Below are 27,279 nucleotides of genomic sequence, written 5' to 3' on the forward strand. Positions count from 1 at the left end.
AAATAAAAATAGGAAGACAATTACCATCAGTTTTTATGCGGTGGGGAGGGGAGCTGAGCGGCTAGCCCAGGGTTAGTGTTGACCATCATCTTTTCCAAGTTCAAGGAGCCTCCAGCCAATTCCAGATCTACAAACTGTCAAACCCATCCAATGGCTAAGTCCTGAACTCTAGAACGAAATCTCCATTCCCGAAAGCATTCCCCAGGGGCACCTCAAGCTCACCGTGAAGCTCAACTAACCACCTTTTACCAACCCCCTGCTGTCACTACCTCACCCGGAAGTCATTCCTCCTTCTGTGCTTCCTTCCCTGGAGAACTATGCCAGAGTCAATCCTCCCAGAACCTACACGGCTTTTGAAACCTTTCACTAACTCCTTGCTGCCCACACGGGGGAAAACAAAAATCCAAACTACGAGTCATGGCATTCAAGACCCTTTGTGGAAAGCTCTCCCTCTCGTCAGTCACACCTCTTTTTCTTTTTCTTGTTTTTTTAATGTTTTCATTTATTTTTGAGAGAGAGAGAGAGAGAGAGAGAGACACAGCATGAGCAGGGGAGGGTCAAAGAAAGAGGGAGACGCAGAATCCGAAGACAGGCTCCAGGCTCCAGGCTGTCAACACAGAGCCCGACGCGGGGCTCGAACCCATGAACCGTGAGATCATGACCTGAGCCGAAGTCGGACGCTCAACCAACTGAGCCACCCAGGTGCCCCTCACACCTCTTTTTCTATCTGCCACACAACCATATGCGCTGGCCGCTCTAAAATAGTCCGGTCTCTGGAGTACAAACCTTCCTTATGCCTGGAAAGCAACAGCTATTCTTGTTCATCTGGAAAAACCCTACTCATTCTTCAGGACTCAAGTCAATAATCACCTTCTCAAAACTTCCTGAATCTTCATCAAGAAGAATTGAGTATTTGTTCCTCTATGTTCCTGTTCTCATAGCACCCTACACCCTACACATTTACTCTTCCTGTTATACTAATAATAGCTAGTATATTGGGTTTTGCTTGTTTCCTTCTGTCTCCCCCAATCACCCACTTCAAAGGCAGTTTTTTCTTTACCCATTCCTTAAATCCTCGACAAGCCAAGAAACACCTAGTGACTAGTGGAATGTTCAATAGTTTGCTGAATTAATGAACTTATTACTGAACAAGTGGATTTTGGTTTTCCGCTGTTCAGGTGGCTGAAATCTCCAAGACTAAAGGGAAGTCAGAACAAGGTAAGGACAGCACTTCTCCCGATCTTCCACTCCTACTTCTGAGTCTACGTGGCCCGTTGGAACTTCTATTTGCCTCATAGTCAACTTAGGTCTTACCAATAAGAAGATGTTACACAGGATTCTTATTCCTCAACTTAAATACTCAAGTAAGCCTTTTCTGTATATGCATATTATCATCTTATTATTGTCAGTTTTACTACTATGAATGTCTGTCAACCACAAAATGCTTGAGGGATTAAAATTTTACAACAAAGAAACAAACACAATAAAACAAAACTTCTATCAGTGATTTCAACTATTTTGTTAAAAACCAAATCTCTAGTTTCTAAACCAGGAAGCTCAAGTTGCTTTGCTTCCAGGAATTGGGGGAAATATTTAATGTTAACATTCATGACCATGGTAAGATTCATCTACCATGGAGGTCTGATCTTCACTGAAAAGGATCCTAATCCAACTTCAGTCCTCACAGCAAGGAAGTACTATTTTACAAAGTCCTTAGATTCTCAGAGGCAACGGCAAACACAAGACACTGAAGAAACAGAAGAAAGAAGGAGATTTTACTCATTTGTTCATTCATCCTTTCGAAGTAACTAAACCTAATCATTGCATGTCTCCTGCTCTTTAGTAATAAAACAAATGTCAGAAATGTCACATAAACATCGAAGTTGTTACACGATAAACTCTTCAAGATAAAATCTTTATGCAGGACATAAAGGTCTACAATAAAAGCCAACAGAAAGAAAAATTGAGCAGGGTCAATCCAGGAGCCTAGAAAAACTGATCTGAGATGTCTGTAAATATGAACCAAATAACTGCTATTACGACAGAAACACAGCTATGTATGGATACGGTTTTTCACAGCTTATGTCCGCTCTGTGTGGGCGTCGGTGTGTCACTCTGTAATGAGGAGAAATTCTAAGGAGAAAGAAAACGGTAGATAAAATGCCAGAGGCCGAAGCCGGCTAATGGAGGGATGGCTCTGGTAGGCATGGGAGGGGCTGGGCTCCGAGCTGCAGGGAGCACGGCTGGTACGCTGGTTCAATGCTCCCCCCACGGGCACTCCTCCTCCGCCACCTCCGCCAGGGGCCAGGGGCTTCTGAGAAGGCATTCCAGGCTGACTGCCAGCTGCTCACATGCATGCAAGCAGCTGCCGCCGTAGCCTCCCGCCCATGGGGGTCTGTCAGCACCTCTAATCTCCATCTCGGCTCACAGGCCTCTCCGCTAAGGCCCCTGCTGCGCCCCCCCCCCCCCCAGGAGAGAAACTGAATTTGGGAGCGGGCTGGCCCCGGGCCAACGGCTGTGGGCCTTGGAGCTGCTGGCTCCATCAGCTGCTGGGCCATTCTGGCCAAAACAATGAGCTGAACAGCACACCCCCGGAAGAAATTTTCTAAAATCCTAAGAGCATGCAATGGAAAACAGAATTTAATCCACAGAAATACATTTCGCAGATGTTTTAAGAATACCTCTATTTTATAAACTAAGGCACATCTGTATGAACAGAATGGAAAGACAGAAGAACCTACAGGAACTAGAAATCAACATTTTAAAAAGGGTTATTAGGAACTTAAAGGTAAAGGTTCCATGAATTTGTACACGACACATTATTTTTGCAACTATACAAGAAACAAAGCCGTTTTTAAAAAATATTAGAAGGCCTTTTGAGTACCTCAAACTAAGATCCCCAACAATATGCTTTTATAGATTTCTATGCCAGGCACTTTTTTGAGTTGTTTTAAGTCCTGTTTTCTTCCTCGGTGACCCAGTCCACCACGGCTCTGCAGTCTTAGCTACAAGGAGAAGTGGGCGTATTAACCACATAAGCCACACTCATTTCATTCAAAACGTTTTGGGGCCCCATTTTTTAAAAATGCACATATTTCTTATAACAGAATCAAGCATATTTATCAATTTCTTACTATTATTAACTTGGGTTATTTATTGTTAATATTAGTAATAGCTTTTAAAAGTACCTTGATCTTTGTGTTTCTAAAATTTTTCCCAGTCCATTTATTGATCTGAAAGAAACATAAAAATGAGGAAGAAAGGGTAAAGAAAGTAAACGTTAAACTTTTTAAAAATCGTTAAGGCACCTTATTTCTAAAACAGGAAGCATATGCAAATGTATCTGAAGAAAAAAATAAAAAACAAAACTTACTTTTTTTATACTTTATTATTTATTTCTCTTTCTAATCATAAATCAGGTCTATTCCACTTAGGTGGAAACATGATATGCAAAACATGATATGCAAAAATCTACTGCACAACTGACAAACCAGGGGCCACTCAGTGAATTATAAAGAGACCCTTCACTTTAGAAAAAAATGATCCAGAAGTAGTCAATAATTCTAATGCTCTCACAACGAGGAGATAAATCAAGATTCCTACGGATACTCAATTTCCCACAAGCACACACTGTGGAAACGGCTATTACAACCCGCTAGAAATAAAAACCTCGCTGAGTGGCTCTGACCCCAGACTGTCCTCAGTATTCACAGTAACACCAAGTCACGCATCCATGTTATTTCTCAGAATAACCTCTTTGGTTCCCTAACTAGAAACTCTACCCACTCTGCTGGTCCTTCCCTTTCTGATGCTAAGATAATGAGGTAAGATTCCCTCTGTATGGGAAAAGCTGTAACAAAAATACTCGTGAAATCCTTTTCAACACACTGTATACCTGATGTATTTATCTTTACACGATCAATTCCACTGCCTTCAGCTTTACTTGCTGAATATCCTGCCTTTTGTTCTGAGGCAAGTCTCTCCACCACCTTCTTTCGTGAATGTACCATATAACCTCATAGCTACTTCCTCTCAAATATGCTCCCCTTCTTCCAGCTCCCCAGACTACTGCCCAGCCAGCTGCCAGTCTGTGAGGTACAACCGAGAGTCAACAGCCAAAAGGTCTGCAAGCCATTAAAGCACTTTGTCCAAAGTCTTCCCTGGCGCCGCTGTGCAGGGCAGGCTGGCAAGAAGGCGGGCAGGCAACTCTGCCGATGGTAGAAACCCAGCTGAAGTGGCCAACACGGGCACAGAAAGGCCCAGTGGTAACAACCCTTCCTTTCACACCAAACGTTTGCTGCATGATTATGTCCTCCTTTCCAGCAACCACAACGATGCAGAGGAAGTTGACAAGAGAAATAAAATTTAGGAGGCCAGTGTCAAAAGGGTACCAAAATAGCAGCAATCTCCACTCACTGCTTTCATCCTTCTAGACTTTTCAAAAATAACCACTTTTCTCTTTCTTTCACAGTGCTATTCACTGCAACTTGAACTTCCTATAGAAGCCGGGAACATCATCCCCACTCATAACAGTAGCCAACAGAGCACTTACGACATGTCAGGCCCTAGGCAAAGCTTTCCAACACTGTCTCATGTAACATTCAAACGGAACTTAATGAAATAGGTATTATTCCTGTTGTAGAGATGAGACTTAAGAATACAGCAAGAAACAGACCAACGAGTAGAACCCGACCAGATTCCAAAGTCCACCATCTATACACTATGCATCACTACGTGCCATCTACATGGAGACATTATTACAGTTTTTTTATAGTGAAGACTCAGAGAATATTAGTATTAAAATAATATAAAATATGCAGAAAAACATTAATTTCTTTCTTCTTCGATTAATCACTGCAGCCAATCTCCTCATGAGCCTTACCTTTATGATTCAATTTATAACATACTATATTAACTGGGACCAAAAGAATCAAAATCTGATGTCAGCAGATTATACCCATTAAAGAGGACTAATAAAAAAAGCTACTGAATGTCTCTTTGTACATGGCATTTATTAGGTCTTAAAAAATAATTCAAAGTCCCTGAACTCTAACCTCATGTGAAAAGTCCAAATGATGGTTGGATCATTTCACACATATCTGAGTACCAGTCATATTGTCCTATGTTGACCAACCTTGGCCATGGACACTGAAGACATTCTCAGAGCCTGGAGCATGCTTTGGATTCTGTGGCTCCCTCTCTCTCTGCCCCTCCCCTGTGCATACTCTGCCTCTCTCTTTCTCTCAAAATTAAAAAACATTTTTAAAAATCCTTAAAAAAAAAAAAGAAAGCAAAGAAAAAACAGAGACAGTGAAGGAATTCAAGGATTGGCAGAGTGAGAGTGAGAACATGTAAGAGTAAAAGAAAGGATCTGGCAAGATACGTCCATGGGGAAGTAAATCGTCCTGAGTAAGGTCAGAGAACTTCATTCAGAGAAAGAGTCAAAGAGAAGATGGGAAAAGGAGGATGGAGTCAGAAGACCCTGAATATCAGTCTATGAACTCTGACCTACGCTCTGTAAGCAGTGGGAAATAACTGTACACGCTACCAGTTACGTAACAGTCAATTAGGCAATAACACATGATTCCCAAATGGTACATGAAGAAGGTGAACCATGAACCTAAGTATCTACAGGGCAATAGTTACAGGAAAAATATTTTGTATAGTACACTTTGGACTTGTAGATAGTTAACACAAAATTTCATACCTAATGGTTGTTCTTAATTTCTTTAAGTCCTCTTCTGAAACCAAGTCTGTTTTATTAATGATGATAATATCTGCCAAAGCAACTTGCCTAAATTAGCAAAGGACAGAGGTCAAAAGAGAGATGTTAAGAAATTAAAAACAGAAATCCCTTTCAGACCAAATATTTGTTAAGAACTATATAGTACTCTATACAGTAACTGAATTTACTCCCAACCTATTTATCATTCTTCAAATGAATAAGCTGTATCCATCACTATATAAATTCAGGATTCATATTTATTCATTCAAAAAATATTTACTAAGTGCTCTCACTCTGAAGCTATAAATATAAGTCCCTAAAAGTGTGCGACCAAGGATGATTTTCAACTCATGATTTTATTTGTAAAGAAATGTATACAATTCAGATATTCTATATGGTAAAACATGGACAGTCTACTGGCTAAAATCTTCCAGGTAACAGTTACCATAATTTTCAAAGAAACAGAACAAATTCACTTAACATTAACACTAAACAGTTTTTTTTTAAACTACTCTTCAGAAGATACAACAGGGTCCTGAGCAAATTATCTTCATCATTACAAATATGTATTTTTTCTGTAAAACAGATACACAGAAATTCAAGTTAAAGAATCCCACTGACAGAATGCTAGAGAACGCAACAGCTTACTATAATCAGAAGTAGCAGAGCTGAGCATTCTTTAAATTGTCCTCAATTCTTCAGGAAGTTTTAATCACTAAACTGTTTTTTCCTAATTCTAGTTTTATGCTACTTGAAGATCCAGCCAACTGTTTAAAAAAAAAAAAATACTGTCAAATTCTCAAAAATAAACTGATTCACTGAAAAGGCAAGTTTCAACAGTATGTACATTACAATTCGATTTTGTTTAAGTAAGTGTTCTATCAATAAAGATTTAATGTGGACATCTCAAAATGCAAACAGTTACAATCTTCACATTGGAGGCTTTCTACGTTTAACTTTATTTTGGCTTTTATGATCCTTTGCTATTTCCTATTTAGCTTATTTACATTTCCTATAATAAACGTATTTTGGCAAGGAAAACAGTTACAAAAATATTGTAAGTTCAGTCTAACCTGCATCACACCTACATACCAAATGCAGCATTCAGGCAGGATTACAGAACCACAGAGTACCACGTTCCAAAGCGACAGGAAGTCAAGTGCCTGTTTATAGCCTATTTTTATGTCTGAATCATCCTAGCAAACCTCAGGGAGCCTTCTTCTTAAACTCAGCAGCACACTTAGCAGCTACGGTCGATCCCAAAGTCTTTTTCCCATTAGCAAGAATACGCTTAGGGTAGGCAAACTAATTTAAAGACAACCCAGTTAGGAACATACAGGCATTTAAATAAATTTAAAAAATGTTCTAAATACCAATTAAAACTAGTTCCATATCTGTTCCTCTGTTGTTCTGAATAACAGTAAACGTGAATCAGATGCATTAGTATGAGGGACGGTAGTGAGTCAGCTCTTTTCTTTACATCATTTTCAATCCCAATGAAATTGTATAAGAACAAAAAATAGTTTTAAATGTTCGCTTTTCCCAAGCTCCTTTCAAAGAACTGTTGTGTCCAATACTCATTTTATGCTATAATAAAAAAGTCTTAAATAAAATTTTAGTCATCACACCATTATACATAGTTAGCAAAAATACAATTACAGGAAAGAAAGGTAACAAATCTTCCTTAACTTTGTTTTTATACTTCTCAGTTTGGTTTTGGTTTTCATTATAATTTTCTCTCCTTAATTAGCCAGTAACCAATATATACTTTTAAAATATGAATACCTAGAAGCTTCATTGATAAGGCCATCAGGTTTTTCTTCTTCTAAATGCTAAACAAAAACAAAGTTTGAAAAAAGTTACTGTGGTATATATAACACAAATTCTAATGTTAACACAAGGAATTTTACTTTGGAGAATTTTTTCTTGCTTCCAATACAGACTTCAGCAAGATCTATTACTAAGTAAGCAAATGCAGAATTAACTTTTCTAGCTAAAAGTATTTTACTCCCCATTCGTGTTTTCCTATAGTGAAGCTGTGGGGGTTTCTTTTGGGAGGGGACGGGACTTAAATTTTTCCCCCTGGGACTTAAATTTTTCCCCCTGATGTCTCCTTTTTCAAAGGAAAACCCTCCAGATTTAAATCATGTCAATAAAAGCAAAGAACGTTACAGTTCAAATTTTAGGCACTTTCCTTTTCACAAAACTGTTTTTGTTCTAAATACCCTTTAATTATTTATTAAAAGAGAGAGAGAGATAACCACTGAAATAATGCTTTCTTAAAATCTAATATCCTTCTCTCCATTCCAATCCCACACCCCATCCCCTACCCTCCCCCTCGTCCCCCCCTCCCCCGCCCCAAATCATACACCATATGGACTCAATACTGGGCCATTCACATTCCCTAGAAACAAAAAAGCAGTGGGAAGGAGAGCGCCACAGGACTAGCCTAAAAACAGTTTCTCCTCTCTAGAAACCCACACCTGAGTGGGTGTGATCTGGCCCCACAGTTTAACTGTTTCTTTTTCTGACTTCTCCAGAGTCAAGATAGCTCCAAAAAAATATTTTGACATTGACTTAGGAGGCCACCAGGTAGTTTTCATCTCTCTGGAAGCAGTTACTATTTTTCCATAATCCTACTTAAATCCCTAAAGGCACCCATGCCATAAGGTTCGTCCCTGCAAAATGTCCCACCTTCAGTACTTTAACCCTCACCAGATTCTCCTCCTCACAATAAAAAGCTGCCTACTGAGGTCAGAAGCAATTTGATATTAATGTTCTTTGTATTAAGCAATTTGATTATATTAATGTTCTTTGTATTTGAAATCAAAATTCACAAATTCTTAGGTTTTTTTACATAATCTCACGTAGCCTTCATAATCATTAGAGGAAAACGCCATTCTCCTCCTTTTGTAAAAGAAGAGACTAAATTTCCTCTTCTTCTGTCACTGCCACAGGATGCCCTATCAGCGGGGGTATCTTTCAGAAATTGAAAACATGCTCAATAGAAGTAAAATGAACATAATTTAAAAACTTGTGAAAGCCTTTTATGTCATATAAAATCAATCTTGTATACACGTTACATAAATGGTTAACAATCGCATAAGAGTATACACATAAAGATTACCTAAAAGTTACATTCAAAATTATATTATTATTATTAAAACATTATACCAAAAACTACTCCCTGACAAGAGACAAAGTTTACTATTTTTGCTAATCATTCCTGTCCTGAGGCTACTGAAAATCCTGTTACCGCGTCCTGTACAGAATAAGGCTGTTACCGTTCCAGAAACAGCACCAGGCACAACACATATTTGTTGAATGAATTCTAGTTAACACTTCCTATTTGCTGACAAGGATACATGGGTACTGTTACTTGAAATATTCTATATAATGTGCAGCAACAATTCCATTTCTATTCAGCAATCCATTTAACAAAGCATCTGTTTTTGAAAGATCTGTAATATTCTAGTTCTTTCAAAAACTTGAAATATTTTTCAAAATGTATGTCAACCTTTGGGAAGATTTATATATGAGTTGGGGGCTATATGGTTGTGAGTTGGTGGGATATAAAAAAGATATGGCAAGAAAACTAGAGATTTTGTTTTTGAATTTCCATACCAAAACCGAACTAATAGTGGTTTCACAAAAGTAACCCATGTTTTTAGCATTTATTTCTCCAAAAGATTAGAAACCTATACTCAAAGCTAAGCAACATTTTACAACCTTCTGGCAGTCAAGAAGTAGCAAATATAAAAACACATTAAAATCCCCAAAATACAAATAGGCCAATATATACAACTCTATTATGAATAAGACATGTAATCATCACAAATAATGATAGAAAAAGAGATATGTGTTCTATGCATATATGAACACAACCATCAAGAAATAATAAATGCATGTTAACATTTATTTTCTCAGGGTACCAGCCCAACATTTCCCCTATGCAACTTCCTACCTCCCAAGTCAAACTTTGCAAAAAGACTAAAACAGGGTCTGTTATTCAAAAGGACATTCTCCAATACTGGCCCTTCAATCGGATGACTTCCATTTACAGAGTTAAAAAATGGGAATTTTGATATTCTATTCTACCTGTATAGGCAAAGAAGAAAAACATTTGTTAAAAAAATCTTTCAAAAATTTTATAGTGTGTGTGTGTGCATGGGAACATATGTATACATAACCCCAAAGGATTCCACATGTCTACTTAGAGACTGTGGCTTTTTGCTTGCATATTTAAAAAGATAAAAACAATTTTAGTACTAATTAATCTACCACACCCAAAAAGTTAGGATTCAACCCTCCAACTGAGCACATGGTAAGGCAGAAAGGCAGCCTCTGAGATAATGCCACTGGGGAGAAAACTTCAATAAAGGCCAGAGAGTGTATTTCTCTGTAGAAACAGAAACAAGCTGGACCAAGAAGGAGAGAGAAAGACAGGAGGAAAACACTGTTGTTGACCCAAGTGGAAATAAATCTAGTGTCAAAGATGTCACATGACATTTAGAAAAAGCAGTGGCCATCTCTTTCTAATGGATTGGTTATAGATCTAACACTATCTCAGCTCTTGAAAAATGATTATTGCATAATGTCAGTCTATTTATTTTTCCAGTCTTTTCCAAGCCAAACTGTTTTCTGACTGAATTGTTTCAACAGCTAGTGCAATATAACAAAAGAGCCAAAAAGAAACCTCTCCCTTGACCTTTTCTGTGTAACTTCATTCATTGATTCTATTGCATTAAATGCTGTCACGTTTGTAGAACTGAAAAGAACAATGTTGGCAGCCTGGGTGTCAAGTCTTGAGAATAAAGAGCTGTCATTTGAAGTTGTCCAATTCTTTGCCCATGATTAAAAAATGAATATTTCAGATCAATGGGTGACAATCCCATTAGAGTGATAGCCCATGATATCAATTACCACTTCAGTTTCAATTTGGCTGCCTGGCCACAGGGTACCATTTCTCAGCTTTACTTGTGATGGGCTGGCTCTGTGAAGCATGACACCTTAAATTGCTGCCCATTATCCAAGTGTCATTACTTGTACTGCCTCAGAATTCTCTGAATCACAAGCAGCTACTGAGGTCAAGCTCTGCAACCAGAGGAATTGGACAAGTGGGCAAATTCTTTATATAAAAGAAAAGTTATTTATCTGGCATCTGACTTAGAAAATCTAAAGTTTCCATTATCCTGACAGTATGTCAGTTTTGTGTAGGTATATTGATTTAATAATTTAAGAGGTTTTATCAAGGTGGCAGGAGGTTAAACGTTTACGGTGTTTGCATTATTCAAAATGTTGCTTTGTTTATTTGGCCTCAATTCAGCTGATGATAGATTCTTTTCAACTCCTCTGCAAATCTAAATATATGTATAAAATTATTCTTATAATAATATATAGAGTTTTACTCTGAGTACGACACATTTGAAGTCTATCAAAAAAAACTCCAAATAAAATGTCTTAAACTGCTATACCAATTTATCTGAAATGTGGTAATTAAGGTATACAAGAGATGAATTCAAATATGCCTGTAATAAACACTTAGAATAAAGAATATGATTTCTTTTGGCCCCTCCATAGACATTTTGTTAGAAAAATACTGATTTTGGAATACGTGGAATTTTTCTGAATAAAATTGTAATATTCAGAATCTTTCTTTAAATCTTAAGACTATTAATCATTTTGGGCTTAAAATCTACAAAGAAATCTCCCAAACATCTCAAAGTCGTGTCTTTTCTTCCCAAGAGAGCCAAAGGCCAGTGAAGGGGTACAGGTAACCACTTCTCAGGCCACCACATATTCCTAGAGCATAATTTTACTGAAGGGCGGGAAGGAAAACTTTTCAAATCAACAAATTCAGATAAACTGTGAAGCAGAATACAAAATGGGCTTGAGTTTTTAGATATTATATGAAAGTTGTAAGAGATGCTCACTTCGGGTGCTATCCATACTCCCAGATCGGGACCAGGAGAAAGAGAATTTCATTGTATTTTGCCTTTAGTAGCATTTCACTCGGAAAGCTGAGAAATACTGTTTTATTTTATGCAACATGTTTTAGGAATTCCACTAAGTGCACTTTATGAATTGCAGCCCATGGTGGTAGTTAGGAAAGCTTCACGGGAAGATTCCCTGTAAACAAGCTTCCACTCACAACATCCGTGAATAAATCCTGATTTCTTCAAAATAAAGTAAACCGATTATTTTTTTGAAATTCAATTACCTCCAGTTTGTGTCTGATAGCAGTTTACCAAGAGAAAAAAGTTCTATGCTTTAGCAAGCTCAATTTCTTCTATCAAGATGAACTTCTGACAAAAGTTCTTATTTACCAACATTTCACTGGGGCTGAATCCCACTGAGAAGTTTACATACCGAAACTTTATCCTGTCCTATCCTTATTGCAAAATATTATCCTTTCAACTTTTATCACACCAAGGCAGAGTAACAGAAAATAAATATTTAATTCAAAAACACAAGTGGGGGGCCGGTGGTTCAGTCGGTTAAGCGTCCGACCTCGGCTCAGGTCATCATCTCAAGGTTTGTGGATTCGAGCCCCGCATCAGGCTTCCTGCTGACAGCTCAGAGCCTGGAGGCTGCTTTGCACTCTGTGTTTCCCTCTCTCTGGTCCTCCCCTACGTGTGCGTGTGTGTGTGTGTGTGTGTGTGTGTGTGAGTGTGTGTGTGTGTGTCTGTCTCACTCTCTCAAAAATAAACGTTTTTAAAAAAACATTATAATTAAAAGACACACGAATTTCATCTATTATTCAAGATAGTAAAAAAAAAACTTTTTGTTAAAAAATGCAAACAATGCAAACAAAAATGTAGAGAAAACAATATTATCGTCCCCATATACCTAGCTTTTAACAAATTATTAGCAACTCACAGCCATCTTTCAACTTACTTTTAATCCATATTTTGAATCCACAACAGTTATGATACCTACAAAGGAATATCTCTGTTAATCACCTTTATATGTGAGAATGAAAATCACAACTAATCTAGTTCAGTTCAATGTTACTCAATAAAATAAGGTATTGGTTTCTCTCTTGCCAGTGCTGCAATTTGATTCAATCCTACCAACAGGGAGATACATTTCAAACTGAGTGCCTGGCACCATTGTAAGGCATTAGAGGTCACACAATAAAGTTTTTAAATTAAATAAACAAAGAAGCAAGTAAGAAAATAAGATTTCTATGACCTTGAAAAAGCTTACAATTCAAATATGATGAGATAAATTCCATCACCTAAAGTGGAATGTGAGAAATTACACAAGACGGGTTATTTCCGGTGTACATTCATATAACCAAAATCAAGACTTTTCTGAACATTTAAGTTATTCCTTAACAAATCTGAGATGTCTTAAATGTCTCATTCCTAGTAATTTGCACCAAATCTGACTCACACAAATGTCTTCTATAACACGAACCTAAGTTTCCAAATGGTCAATTCGTTTGACAATCTCTGAATCTGCATGCCAAATAACTGTTTCACAGGACAGCAGCAGGAGTTTGGTGATGCTCAGGGAACTCAACCATCTACACGCCATATATACTAGAGCCAAATGATTGAAGACAGTCTTAAATTTCACTTTTTAGTCTATGGGACACCTGGTTTAAAGAAAGGTCAAGGGTGGGCAGGGCACAATTACTTAATTCAGAAAGTTTCCAATATGTCTTAAATGAAGCCTCTGAATAAAATTGCCCAAAAGTGTAAAGGTACATACAGTAAGGGGTGAAGGGCTTGCTTAATTCTTATCTTAAGAAAAAAATGAAAGCAGAGATATGATCCTCATACTGTATATTTTAGTTAAAAAAAAAAGCTCTCTCACATACTAAGTATATAAATCAACGGACATAAGAAACCTACATAGCGTTTCTTTTTTAAGTGTATTTTGAAAGAGAGAGCTATTGGGGAGGAGCAGAGAAAGAAGGGAGAGAGAATTCCAAGCAGGTTCCATGCTGTCAGCTCAGAGCCCGACCTGGCGCTTGATCTCAGGAACCTTGAGATCACGACCTGCACCGAAACCAAGAGTCAGACGCTAAAGTGACTGAGCCACCCAGGCACCTGAATAAACCTACATACTATTTTATTTATTTTTTTTTAATTTTTTTAATGTTTTATTTATTTCTAGGAGAGAGAGAGAGAGAGAGACAGCACGAGCAGGGGAGGGTCACAGAGAGAGAGAGTCACAGACTGAAACAGGCTCCAGGCTCTGAGCTGGCAGTCAGCACAGAGCCCAACGCGGGGCTCGAACCCACGAACCGCGAGATCATGACCTAAGCGAAAGTCAGACGCCTAACCGACTAAGCCACCCAGGCGCTCCGCCTACATACTATTTTAAAAGGAAAACCTTAGTGGACACACTAAATCGGGAGTTAATAATAAGATCTGACATCTAGCTATACCACTGTCTGGGGCTCTGGAATCTGTATAAATAAAGGCTTACTGCACTAACCAAACAAGTTTAAAAGTAACAATGTGGGGCACCTGGGTGGCTCAGTCCATTGAATGTCTAACTCTTGATTTTGGCTCAAGTCATGATCCCAGGGTCGTGAGACCGAGTCCCATGTTGGGCTCAGTGGTGAGTGTGGAGCCTGTGTAAGATTCTCTCTCTGTCTGTCCCCCTCTGTCCCCTCCCTTGCTAGCAGATGCTCTCTTTTTCTCAAAAAAAGAAAAAAAGGATAAATGCAAGGAATTAAAATTATAATATGTAACAAAAATAATCTTAACCATAACATTTTACTTAAAAACAAAAGAATATTTGCTTTTTAACTTACCATCAAGATAAATATCGACCCCTAATTCAGCATCAACCCAAAACATAGAGGCTACAGCACCTAAAAAAATATATATAATATTCATCACACAAAAATACTTCTTCAAACCAAGAAACACTATTCTATCCATGCTATTTTAAGTTGTCCAAACAGAATTAGCAGGAGAACACATATACAAATTAAGAATGGGTTTCCAAGCTTCTTATGGGAATTATAATGATGGAATCTTTTTCTATTTATACTCATTTCTTCCCCTTTCTTTCTTCCTCCAAAAGAATGAATGAATGAATGAATGGAAGGAAGAAAAAGTAAAAGTGGACCAGCTCTTCTCATATACAAACCCAATACTAAGCTTCTATCATGCATAATAATTTACCAACAGATATTAGCAAATAATGTGGGCAGTATGGATATGTGCACACAGGACTCATTTTTTTTCTCTCTCAAATGTAAGAATCATACAGTTCACAAATAATGAATTATCTCTCTAAAGGCAAGCAAAACAAAACACAGATAATTCCAAAGCCACTTGTCCAAAAAAGAGAAAAACGTACAAGATGCGTAGAAGAAAAAGAACGAAAGGTAAAACTACACACTCTATGGCATTACTAACAAAACCTTATACTAGTTAATACGGATCTAAAATTTGAAGCTGAGGAAAAATGATTCCTAAGTAAGAAAATAAAACTTGCTTATGACAGAAAGTGGTCGGGTAGCAAACCACGCGCACGGGGTTAGCATGCCAGGACCCAGGAAAAAGAAAACGGACAGTAAAGGAAGTATTTGATTTTTCAAAGCATCAAAGGCGCAGTTAGTGACAGGGCTGTCTAGAAGAATGAGCACAGGGACAAAACAGGGAAAACTGAACTCATTTCGGTGTCTGAAGCTGTCCACCTATCGGGAGGAGATGTGGTCCCCCAAGTCTCACTCTGTGTCAACAGGAAAACACCTGTCAGCCAGTTACAGTGATTACTCATGCAAGATATAGCAAGGGCCCCAAGACCTAATGGTTTCCTGATACCTATTGATTTTTTCCCAAAAACTTAATAGTTTTCCAATTTGACTGAAATAGGATTTGTGAGTAACAGGGGCGAATCAATGCCTGTTCTTTTCAAGGAAATCACTTTACCATGACAATTATTTAGCTTACACCTGGAGGGTGTCAGTCTCCTAAACGGGGAAACAAGTGAATTGCCAATAAGAATTTTCTTCACTTACTTGGCTAACAACATGATTTTAATTAATGAGGGAGAAGAAAGTAAATCTCCCGTGAGTATCATTACTCCAAAGAGTAATTTAAAAAAAGTCTTAAATTTTTTTATGCAGTAAAATTCCACAGTGTTCATAAATCATTTTTGTTTTTTTTTTTAATTCATAGATTACTATTCAGATAGCTTGAAAGTCCTACACAGGTAACATGTATATTATTACGCTGAATTACAAGGGTGTATCCAAGCTTTTTTCTAAGTCTGATGTGCATGTCCGGTGATACTGCTCAGGCTATGCAAGAAAGAACTATTTAAAATTTAGATGCAGGTATGGGGCGCCTGGGTGGCTTAGTCGGTTAAGCGTCCAACTTTCACTTAGGTCATGATCCTGCGGTTCGTGGGTTCGAGCCCCGCGTCGGGCTCTGTGCTGACTGCCAGCTCAGAGCCTGGAGCCTGTTTCAGTCTGTGACTCCCTCTCTCTCTGACCCTCCCCTGCTCACGCTGTCTCTCTCTCTCTCTCCTAGAAATAAATAAAAATATTTAAAAAAAAAAAAAAAAGAAAATTTAGATGCAGGTATTTAGCAAGAGGAGGAAAGATGAGATAGAGTTGATCAGTGGTGCCAAACCCAGGGTGATTTTTCTCCCCAGAGAATACCTGGCAATGTCTGAAGATATTTTTAATTGTCTCAACTAAGGGAATACGACTAGCATTTAGTGGGTAGAAGCCAGGGATGCCATTAAACACCTCACAATGCAGAAAAACAAAAACAAATGAAAATCTTCCACAAGATGCACGAGACAATCCCCAAGAAAGAACTAGCCACCTAAACAACATCTGTGCCAAGGTTAAGAACTGAGCTAGATTACAGAATCTCCCTTATTCAAAGCCTAATATAAAAAATTTAAATAGAATGTAAAAAGCCAATTATATCAGCAACAACCAAATATACAGCCTCCTGCGGTAAATTCTGAGGTGAGACCATCGAAAAAAGAAACAAAGTCCTATGTGACTTATTATAATTCTTAATTCTACCCCCACCCTCAACCAGTGAGCAGTTGTGGGGAAATAGTTTATAAAATCCAAATACTTACCAGAAACAGCTCTCAAAATAGCAAGAAAGGGAAATGAGCAGAGATTAAGGGAAAAGTCAACAACCCAGGGTAAAAGTTTCTAACCATTTCTGCATCTGCGGAGGGGGGAGCACCTTCTGGGGCTCACAACGAAATGAACTGGAAGGTCCGAAGCTGGAGAATATACCGGCACAAGGTACGGAGCACGTCTTTACTAGAGGCTGGCAGAAAGCCATGAGGGCAACACGTGTTACGTAATGAGAGGAGAGCCCCAACTGGCTCTCAGTCACCCCCTTTCCTTTGCCTTCCCTTCGCTGTTCCCAGCAGTACCCAGCATTCAAACTGAGGCCCAGGAGAAGTACAAGTTTGGGTGGCATGGGTAGGATATTAAAAATAATTCATCACCACCCTATGTAAGACTGAATGTCTCCGAGCCTCCGACATCAAGTACCAACATGCTTGAAAAAACAATGCACACATATTACAGCTTAGAAGAAACAAAAAAAGAAAAGAAAAAAAAAAAACAAAAACCTGAAGAGATGAGTAAGGCATATAAATGGCAAAGAACCCATTCTGGAAAGCAACACAACCCAAGACGCCAAAGAAAACTCTCAAAGGCTTATTCACGATAAAGAACTTAACACAAACACAATTAAAAACAAGCACTAAAAGGCAAGGTAAAGCAGAATATGAAAAGGCAGTTTGCAGTGCTGTAATCATATAGCCAATAAACACATCATCAACTAATTAATTATTTTAAAACATCAAGGAATAGAACAGGCACTGGTGGAAACAGAATTACTGACAAAAAGGAGCATTCGAGAGGATTAAAGTGATGCAGAGGCAAAAGTTACAAAACAATTAGAAAACAAAAGATCTAGAGAATAAAACAAAATTCAGGATAAGGAAAATGTTCCTAAATGAAGAAATAAACCTACAGATTAAAAAGTATACTGTAATCCAAGAAAAACTGATAATCAGTGACACGTAGATGCACCTCGGTTATATTACTGACCTTCAAAAATAAAGGGAAAAATTGTCAGGCATTTTGGATGAAAAAGCAAGTCACTTTCAAGGAGGCAGACAGAAATCAGACTTTTCTATAGTAATATTCAATGCCCCAATATGATAAAATAATGAGCACAAAGCTCTAATCAAAGTGTTCCCTAAGGATATTACCTCCTGCCAAGTTGTTTTTCAAGAATGGAAATACCAGGTAGCCATACTTAAACAGTAAAGGAAACAACAGCGTTGAAACTCAAAAAATAGATCACTCACAAATCCTTCCTGGTGAAATAAGAAAGGAAATCCAACCAATCAAAAAGTTCTAAGAGATCAAGGAGCAATACCTGCAAAGTTCTGAGAGAAGGAAATTTATCCTTGCCAAGTAATTCTTCAAGTATAAAAACAAAAGATAAGCACTCTCAAACAAGTATCCACGAACTGAAGGCATACAGCATTTATAGCATGAAAAGATTACCTGAGCATGAAATTCAGTCAATCAAGAAATTCATCAACTCAGGAATGAAGAAGCCACAATAGTGGTAATAAGAACTAAATTTGTTTGACATATGGGGCGCCTGGGTGGCTCAGTTGGTTGAGTGTCTGATTTTGGCTCAGGTCATGATCTCACAGTCTGTGGGTTCAAGCCCCGCATCAGGCTCTGTGCTGACAGCTCAGAGCCTGCAGCCTGCTTTGGATTCTGTGTCTCATTCTCTCTCTGCCCTTTCCCAGCTTGCACTCTGTCTCTGTCTCTCAGAATTAAATAAATGTAAAAAATAAAAATAAAACTGTTTAACAGAGAACTAAATAAAGCATGACAAAATGTAAATGTTAGAAATCTCGACACCACAGCATAGAACACAATCTACCAAAGGCAGGAGATGGGGGTAGAAGTAACTTCCTAATCTTTCAGGTCAGGGAATCAAGAAATGCTCTGCATTGACACATGTAGTTTAAAAACTAACATGCCCCATTAGTTTATGCCTTTTCAAGTCTTTTTTCCCCTTAACTCATACCCTCATAGTGAAAAAGTATTTTTCTGATACTTAGCAAATCATTTCTTTCACATTCTCTTTTTTTCAATTATATAGTATTTTGCTTGTACCTATCTTTATTAGGCAATTTATTAGACAATGCATCTCAATGATATTAATAGCCAATTTATGGAGTATCTAATATGTGCCGGTCACAGGTGGTTTACATATAATGCACATATTTTTTTAATTGAGGTAAAATAGTATATGACCTTATATCAGCTCTAGGTGTATGGCACAATAATTCAGTATTTGTATACATTACAAAGTGATCATCATAGTAAATCTATGTAAAATCCACTACCATATAATTGGTTCTCTTTATCCATTTCAGCTCCCTAAATCTTTTCCCCTCTGATAATGATCCATCTGTTCCCTGTATCTATGGTTTTGTTTTGTTTGTTCATTTATTTTGTTTCTTAGGTTCCACATGTAAATGAAATCTATTTCACTTAGCATAATACCCTCAAGGTCCATTCACGTTGTTGCAAAAGACAAGACCATCATACATCATATATATGGGATATGATGTATGATGATCTGTGTGTGTCTGTGTGTGCGCGCACGCGCGTGCATGTGTGTGTCTCACATCTGTATCCATTCATCCAGTGAAGGTTGTTTCCATATCCTGGCCATTGTAAATATAATGCTACAATGAACACAAGGGTACAGATATCTTTTCAAATTAGCGTTTTCATTTTCCACAGAAAAATACCCAGAAGTGAAATAGCTGGTTCACATGGTAGTTCTATTTTTAATTTTTTGAGGAACTGCCATACTGCTTTCCATAGTAGCTGTGCTAATTTGCATTTCCGCCAACAGCGTAGGAGAGTTCCCTTCTCTTCACATCCTTTCCAACACTGAATTCTTGTCGATTTGATATTAGTCATTCTAACCCGTGTGAGGTGGTATCATGTAGTGGGTTTGATTTGCATCTCCTTGATTATTAGTGACGGTGAGTATCTTTTCATGTGCCTGTTGGCCATCTGTTTACCTTTTTTGGAAAAATGGCTAGTTAGATCCTCTACCTACATGTCAATCAGATTGTTTTTTGCTACCAAGTTCTTTGTACATTTTGGATATTTACAGACCTGGAGAAAATATTTGCAAATCTTGGTTCTGATAAGGGGTTAATATCCAAATTGCCTTTACATTTTATTGATGGTTTCCTTTGCTGCACCAATGCCTTTTAGTTTTGATGTAGTTCTACTTAACTGATTTTTGTTTTTGTTGCCTTTTTTTGGACTCAGATTCAAAAATTCAATGCCAAGACTGAGGTCAAGGAGCTAACCACCTATTTTTCTTGTAGGAGTTTCATGGTTTCAGGTCTTACAGTCAAGTCTTTCAGCCATCAAAAGCTAGGGGCGCCTGGGTGGCTCAGTTGGTTAAGCGTCCAACTTCAGCTCAGGTCATGATTTCACGGTTCATGGGTTTGAGCCCCGAGTTGGGCTCTGTGCTGACAGCCAGCTCAGAGCCTGGAGCCTGTTTCAGATTCTGTGTCTCGCTCTCTCTCTGACCCTCCCCTGCTCACGCTCTCTCTGTTTCTCTCAGAAATAAATAAAACATTAAAAAAAAATTTTTTTACAAAGCTAATTTTTGTGTACGGTGTAAGACAGTAGTCCAGTTTCTCCAGCACCATTTATTCAAGACACTGCTTTTCTTCATTGTGTATTTTTGTCTCCTTTGTCATAGATTAATTGGCCATATAAGCATGGGTTTTTATCTGGGTTCTCTATGTGGTTTCACTGATCAATGTTGTCTGTTTTTATGCCAATATCACACTGTTTTCATACAATAGCTTTGCAGTATAGTTTGAAGTCTTGGGCTGTGACATCTTCCATGTGTTCTTTCTCAAGACTGCTTTGGCTATTCAGGGTCTTCTGTGATTCTATACCAACCTTAGAATTATTTGTTCCAGAGGCACATGGCTGGCTCAGTTGGTGGGGCATGCCACTCTTGACCTTGGGGTTGTGTGTTCAAGCCCCAAGATGGGTTTAGAAATTACTTAAAAATAAAATCTTTTTAAAAAAAGAATTATTTGTTCTAGTTTTGTGAAAAATGCCATTAGAATTTTGATTATGTTTGTACTGAATATGTATATTGCTTTGGGTAACATAGACATTTTAACTGTATTAATTCTTTCAAACATGAGCACGGAATAGCTTCCCACTTATTTGTGACTTCTTTAACTTCTTTCATCAATGTCCTACAGTACAGGTCTTTCACCTCCTTGGTTAAATTTATTTCTAGGTATTTTGTTATGCAAATTGTTTTGTTAAGTTTTTTGCAAGGATTGCTTTCTTAATTTCTCTTTCTCACAGTTCATTATTTGTGTATAGAAACACAACAAATTTCTGTATACTGATTTTGTATACTGCAACATGACAGTTCATTTATTCTCATAAGGTTGTTGTTGTTGTTTTTTGTGGGGGGAGTCTTTAGGGTATTCTCTATATAGTATCACGTCATTTGCAAATAGTAATAGCTTTCTTTCTTCACTTCCAATGTGGATGACTCTATATTTTTTTCTTGGGTAATTACTGTGGGTAGGACTTCCAATACTTACTGAGTAAACTAACAAGAGTGGGCATCCTTATTTTGTTCCTGATATTAGAGCCAAAGCTTTCAGCTTTATACCACTGAGGATGGGTTTGTCATATACGGCCTTTATTTTATTAAAGTACATTCCATCTATACTCACTTTAAGAGTTTTTACCATAAATGGAAGTTGAATTTTATCAAAGGCTTTTTCTGCATTGAGATGATCACGATTATTATGCTTCATTTTGTTATGTGGTGTATCAAACTAACTGATGTGCAGATGTTAAAACATTGTATTCCTGGCATAAATCCCATCAATTATGGTGTATGATCCTTTTAATATATTGTTGAATTTGATATGCTAGTATTTTGTTGAGGATTTTTACATCTATGTTCATCAGGGATACTAGCTCATAATTTTCTTTTTTTTTTTTTTTGGTGATGTCCTTGTCCGGTTTTGGTATCAGGGTAATGTTGGCCTCATAAAATGAGTTTGGAAGCATTTCCTCCTCTTCAGGATTTTGGAAGCCTCTGAGAAGAATAAGTATTATATGTTTTTTAAATGTTTGGTAGAATTCACCAACGAAGACAACTGATCCTGTACTTGTGTAGGGGAGATTTCTTATTACAATCTCCTTACTAGTAATCCATCTATTCAGATTTTCTATTTCTTAATGGAAGACAGGAAGTCCCAAAAGATTGTATGTTACTAGGAATTAACCTATTTCATCATTATAGTAGTCTCTTGATTCTTGATTTTTGTTATATATCAACTTGTCTTTCATTTCTGATTATATCTTTTCAAAGCAGCAATTACTTTCATTGACCTTTTCTATTGTTTTTTTTTGTCTTGACTTCATTTATTTCTACTCTCAATCTTTATTCTTTCCTTCTACTAGGAGCTTTATTTGTTCTTCTTTTTCTAATTCCCTTAGCTAGGGCTGTCTTTTTATGAACTTGTCCCTTAGAACTGCTTTTGCTGCATCCTATAGATTTTGCATTGTTGTATTTACAATTTCATTTGTGTCACGGTATTTTTTTTTTTAAACTTTTTTTTTTTTTAATGTTTTATTTATTTCTAGGAGAGAGAGAGAGAGACAGCGTGAGCAGGGGAGGGTCAGAGAGAGAGGGAGTGACAGACTGAAACAGGCTCCAGGCTCTGAGCTGGCAGTCAGCACAGAGCCCGACGCGGGGCTCGAACCCACCAACCGCGAGATCATGACCCGAGCGAAAGTCGGACGCTTAACCAACTACGCCACCCGGGCGCCCCTGTCACGGTATTTTTTATATCCCCTTTGATTTGTTCATTGACCCACTGGTTCAACAGTTGCATGTTAAATTCCACATATTTAACATTTTTCCAGTTTTCTTCTTGTAATTCACTTTGTTTCATACCACTGTCATTAAAGACACCTGATATGATTTCAATCTTCTTAAATTTACTGAGACTTGTTTTGTGGTCTAATATGTGATCCCAGAGAATGTTTCACATACAGAGAATAATGTGTTTTCTGCAATTTGGGGACAGTATGCTTTGTATACAATTACCCTTAAACAATGCAGGTGTTGCGGCACTGACCTCCCATGCAGTCAAAAATCCACATATAATCTCTAACTCTCCAAAAACGTAACTACTAATACCCTACTATTGGCCAAAAGCCATACCTATAATATAAAGTCAATTAACACATATTTCATATGTTGCATATATTTCGTATTCTTACAATGAACTAAGGGAGAAGAAAATGTTATTAAGAAAATAGTAAGAAACAGAAAATGCATTTTATAGTATTGTACTGCAAAAAAAATCTGCATGTAAGTGGACCCACGCAGCTCCAACCCATGTTGTTCAAGGATCAACTATATACCTATTTAGTCCTATGGACTATTTAGTCCATAGACAACTGTAGACCTATTTAGTCCATCTGGCCTCACGTGTTGTTTAAGGCCAGTACTTTCTCACTGGTTTTCTGTCTGGATAATCTACCTATTGATGTAAATGGAGTAGTAAAGTCTTCCATTATTGTATTGCTGTCCATTTCCCCCTTTAAGTCTGTAATATTTGCTTTATATATTTAGGAATTCCCATGTTGGGTGCATAAATATTTTCAAATGTTATAGCCTCTCGTTGGATTGACCCTTTGTCATTGTGTAATGCCCATTTTCTTTTATTACAGACTTGTTTTCAAGTCTTGTTTGTCTGATAGAAGTACAGCCACATCAGCTTTTATTTGCATTTCCATGGAGTATCTTTTTCTACTCCCTTCACTTTCCGCCTCTGTGTGTTATTAGATCTGAAGTGAATCTCTTGTCAGCAATAACATATAGACGAATCTTTTTTTAAATCTATTCAACTACTGTACATCTTCTGATAGGAGATTGTGTGCATTTACATTTAAAGGAATTATTGATAGGCATGTACTTCTTATCATTTTGTTAACTATTTTCTGGCTGGTTTTGTAGTCCCTCTCTCTCTCTTTTTTCTCTTGCTGTCTTCCCTTGCAGATTAATGCCTTTCTTCAGTGCAATGTTTAGATTTGTTTCTCATTATCTTTTCTGTACCTCTCATAGGTTTCTGCTTTATGGTTACCATGAGGCTCACATATGACAACTTATACACATATATGCCTATTTCAAATTGATAGCAACTTAAAGTTGAATAACTGTAAAAACTCTACATTTTTGCTCCCCCATTTTAATTCTGTTGTCCACATGTTTTTGAGGTCATACTTTATATCTTTTTACTTTGTATATCCTTTAATTATTGTTGTTATACTTAAGTTTACTACTTTTGTCTTTTAGCCTTCATAGCAAATTTGCAAGTGATACCAGCAAGATTTTTACTTTCGTATGTTTTATTAATAGTACCTTTTCGGCTTAAAGAAGTTCCTTTATCATGTCCATAAGGCCAGTTTAGTGGTGAATTCCTTTAACTTTTGCTTGTCTAGAAACCTCTCCTTCAATTCTGAATGATAATGTTGGCAGGTAGATATTCTTGGCTGGAAGTTTCTCCTTTCAGCACTTTGAATGTATCATGCCATGATGGTATGCAAAGCTTCATTGAAAATATCAGCTAATAGTGATGTGGGGATTCCCTTGTACTTGACAACTTGTTCTCATGCTGCTTTTTTAAGATCCTCTCTTTAAATTTTTGACATTTTAATATAATGTCTCTTGACTTGGGTGTCTTTTGAGTTCATCTTATCTGGAACCCTGTGCTTCTGGGACCTCGATGTCTGTTTTGTTTCCCAGTTTAGGGAAGTTTTCTGCCTCTTTCATTCTGTTTTCCTTCTGGGATCCCTACAACGTGAAGGTTATTCCACTTGACGGTGTCCCATAAGCTCTTCAGCTTTCTTCATTAATTTTTCATTGCGGTTGTTGCTCTTGTTTTGTTTGGCTGAGTTTCAATGCCCTGTCTTCCAGGTCACTGATCTGTTCTTCTGCTTCATTTATGCTGAACCCTTCTAATATATTTTACTCTTCAGATACTGTATTCTTCAGCTCTGCAACTTGTGTTTGGTACTTCCTTATAGTTTCTTTGTTTAAGTCTGTGTTCAACCATTCTTCTAACTCTGGTAAGCATCTTTATAACCATTACCTGGAACTCTTTATCAGGTAGATTACTTCTCTCCCCTTCTTTAAGGTCTTTTTTCTGAGATTTTGTCTCATTTGGAAAATATTCCTGTCTCCTCATTTTAATCAACTGTTTATTTCTATGTATTGGGCAAAGCGACTACCTCTCCCAGTCTTAAAGGGTGTCCTTGTAAATGAGGTAAACCTTACTGGTGACCCTGCCCTAGCTCTTGGTTGTCTCTCTGAAACACTCGGACTACCGAATCAGCCTGATTTATTCTTGACAGACCCCAGTTGCTGAGGCTGTGTCAAGACCTGCTAGTGTCCCAACGGGAGGGATCTCAGCAACTAGTTTCAGGTTAACTAGAAACAGATCCTCAGGGGGACCTTTTGGAGTATGCAAATCTATAGCTCTGTAAGACCACAACTGTAAACCCTGTTGATCCCCAGGCCAAGAGATCTGCAGATGTCCCCTGAAGTCCAGGTGCAAAAGTCAGGGGTTCACACAAGTGTACAAGCTTTCTGGAGGTACCTGCAAGCTCTGGTAAGGCCAGAGAAGTGCTCAAGGAGAGTGTCTCCCTGTCTACACTCCCTGAGCACCTGTGAAGCCTGCCCCTCAGGCTAAAGCTCCAGCATAAGTGGACAAGCCTTTTCCATAGGCGGACGAGTGGTGTGTTTTAGCCTGTCATCTACACGGGGCCTTGGGTATGGTAGCCTTCCCATAACTACCTTCCTATTAGTCCCAAGGGGAGCAGAAACTCAGGCCCCTCTGGCCACCAGGGCCAGGTGATGCAGGGGCATTCCCAGTGTGGACTGCACTCAAAGGCAGACTTTAGTGAGGCTGCAGGAGTGCTGAGGGCGGGGCACACACAGGGCTTTAGGGATGCAGGAGAGCAATGTGAGCCGGATACACCCCAGGCTTCAGTGAGGCAGGGAGGCGGCTGAGGATGTGGGACCCTCATGCTTTAGGGAGGCTGTGCCCACACTGCCTGACTGCATTGGCAAAGCAGAAGGAGAGTGCAAAAATGGTGCTCACAAGCACCTCTGTCCCCAGACAAAGTCCCGACTGATCCTAGTCCCTCCAGCAAACACTTGAGGAGTAAAAAATGAATCTCCTTCACATACAATCCCGTCACGTCTCACACTGCTGCCTGTGCACTGGGGCCGGTCCCAAGATGAGCATACCTGTGTGTAAGTGCCTCCCAAGGAGTATGTCAGATTCCCCCCAGCCCCCAACATCCACTGTACACAAGCCCCTGTTTCCGAATCCATATGGGGAGCCTCGTCTCTCTAATGCAGGTTCTAAGGGTTGACATACCCGAAGTGGAACATAAACCCGTCCCTCCTCCAGGCCTGGGAAGCCCGTCCCTACGGTGGGTCACTGCACCAGGGTGAAGATTCTGGCAAGACCACATCTCCGCCTCTACCACCCATTGTAACGTGGCCCTTCCACTCCCTGTCGTACAGGGAATTCTTCAGCTAGTTTCCAGTTCTTCCTGAGCAGGAATTATTCCAGAAGCAGCTGCAGATCTGGTGTGTCTGTGGGAGGAGGGTAAGTTCAGGGTGTTCCTAAGCTGCCATCTTGAACTGCCTCCAAATTCTTTTCTTTTACGTTCAAGTGAAACTCAACTAATATTAACAACAGCACAGAAAGAGTAACCTGGGTGGCTCAGCAGGTTAAGCAACTGATCTTGGTTTTGGCTCAGGACACGATCTCATTTTCGTGACTTCGAGCCCTACGCTGGGCTCTGCACTGATAGCGTGGAGACTGTTTGGGATTCTGTCTTCCTCTCTCTCTGCCCCTCCCCGACTTGCACTGTCTCTGTCTCTCTCAAAAATAAATAAACTTTAAAAAATTAAAAAAAAAGAATACCGCAAAAAATGCAATCTAATTTTTATAAAATTATCTCTATATTTACACAGCTTTCAGAAGCACATAGAGCAAGGTTCCCCAAATTTATGAATGTGAACAATCACCTGGAAAATAAAACAGATTGCTGGGCCTCACTCTTACAGATTCTGATTCAGAAGACCTGGGGAGAGAGCCCAAGAACCTGCATTTTTCACAAGCTCCTAGCGGAACCTGATGCTGTCATTCAGCAAATAGCACTGGCACAGAAAAATCCCTAGAATAAAATTTACCTACTTTTATCTCAAGGCAGTAAAATACAGTGTGATTTATTTTAACTTTCTTCTTTATATTTTCTTAGGTATTGGGTAAAAAAGATTTTTTTTACAATGAATGTTCCATTTTTACGCAAACAATAAAATCATTATTCTAAAGAAAGTTAGAAGCAAGAAATACTAACCTGTTCCTACCTACAATTTGCACAAAAGCTTTTTCTGAGATCT

General features: G+C 38.3%; 1 protein-coding gene across 1 annotated transcript in view; it reads right to left on the reverse strand.

Annotated features, from left to right (window-relative positions):
• Nucleotides 1-27,279, reverse strand: part of CBWD3 (COBW domain containing 3) — a 51,557-nt gene that overhangs the window by 14,025 nt on the left and 10,253 nt on the right. Inside the window, exons 5-9 of the mRNA XM_039249538.1 lie at nucleotides 14,499-14,558; nucleotides 12,623-12,660; nucleotides 7,511-7,557; nucleotides 5,708-5,794; nucleotides 3,189-3,233 (exon numbers count right to left, since the gene is read on the reverse strand). Of these exons, the coding sequence (XP_039105469.1) occupies nucleotides 3,189-3,233; nucleotides 5,708-5,794; nucleotides 7,511-7,557; nucleotides 12,623-12,660; nucleotides 14,499-14,558 (277 nt within the window). The remainder of the gene's footprint in view (nucleotides 1-3,188; nucleotides 3,234-5,707; nucleotides 5,795-7,510; nucleotides 7,558-12,622; nucleotides 12,661-14,498; nucleotides 14,559-27,279) is intronic.

The sequence above is a fragment of the Hyaena hyaena genome, unplaced genomic scaffold (assembly GCF_003009895.1).
Source record: "Hyaena hyaena isolate Hyena2069 unplaced genomic scaffold, ASM300989v1 scaffold_341, whole genome shotgun sequence".
In the NCBI taxonomy this organism is placed as follows: domain Eukaryota; kingdom Metazoa; phylum Chordata; class Mammalia; order Carnivora; family Hyaenidae; genus Hyaena; species Hyaena hyaena.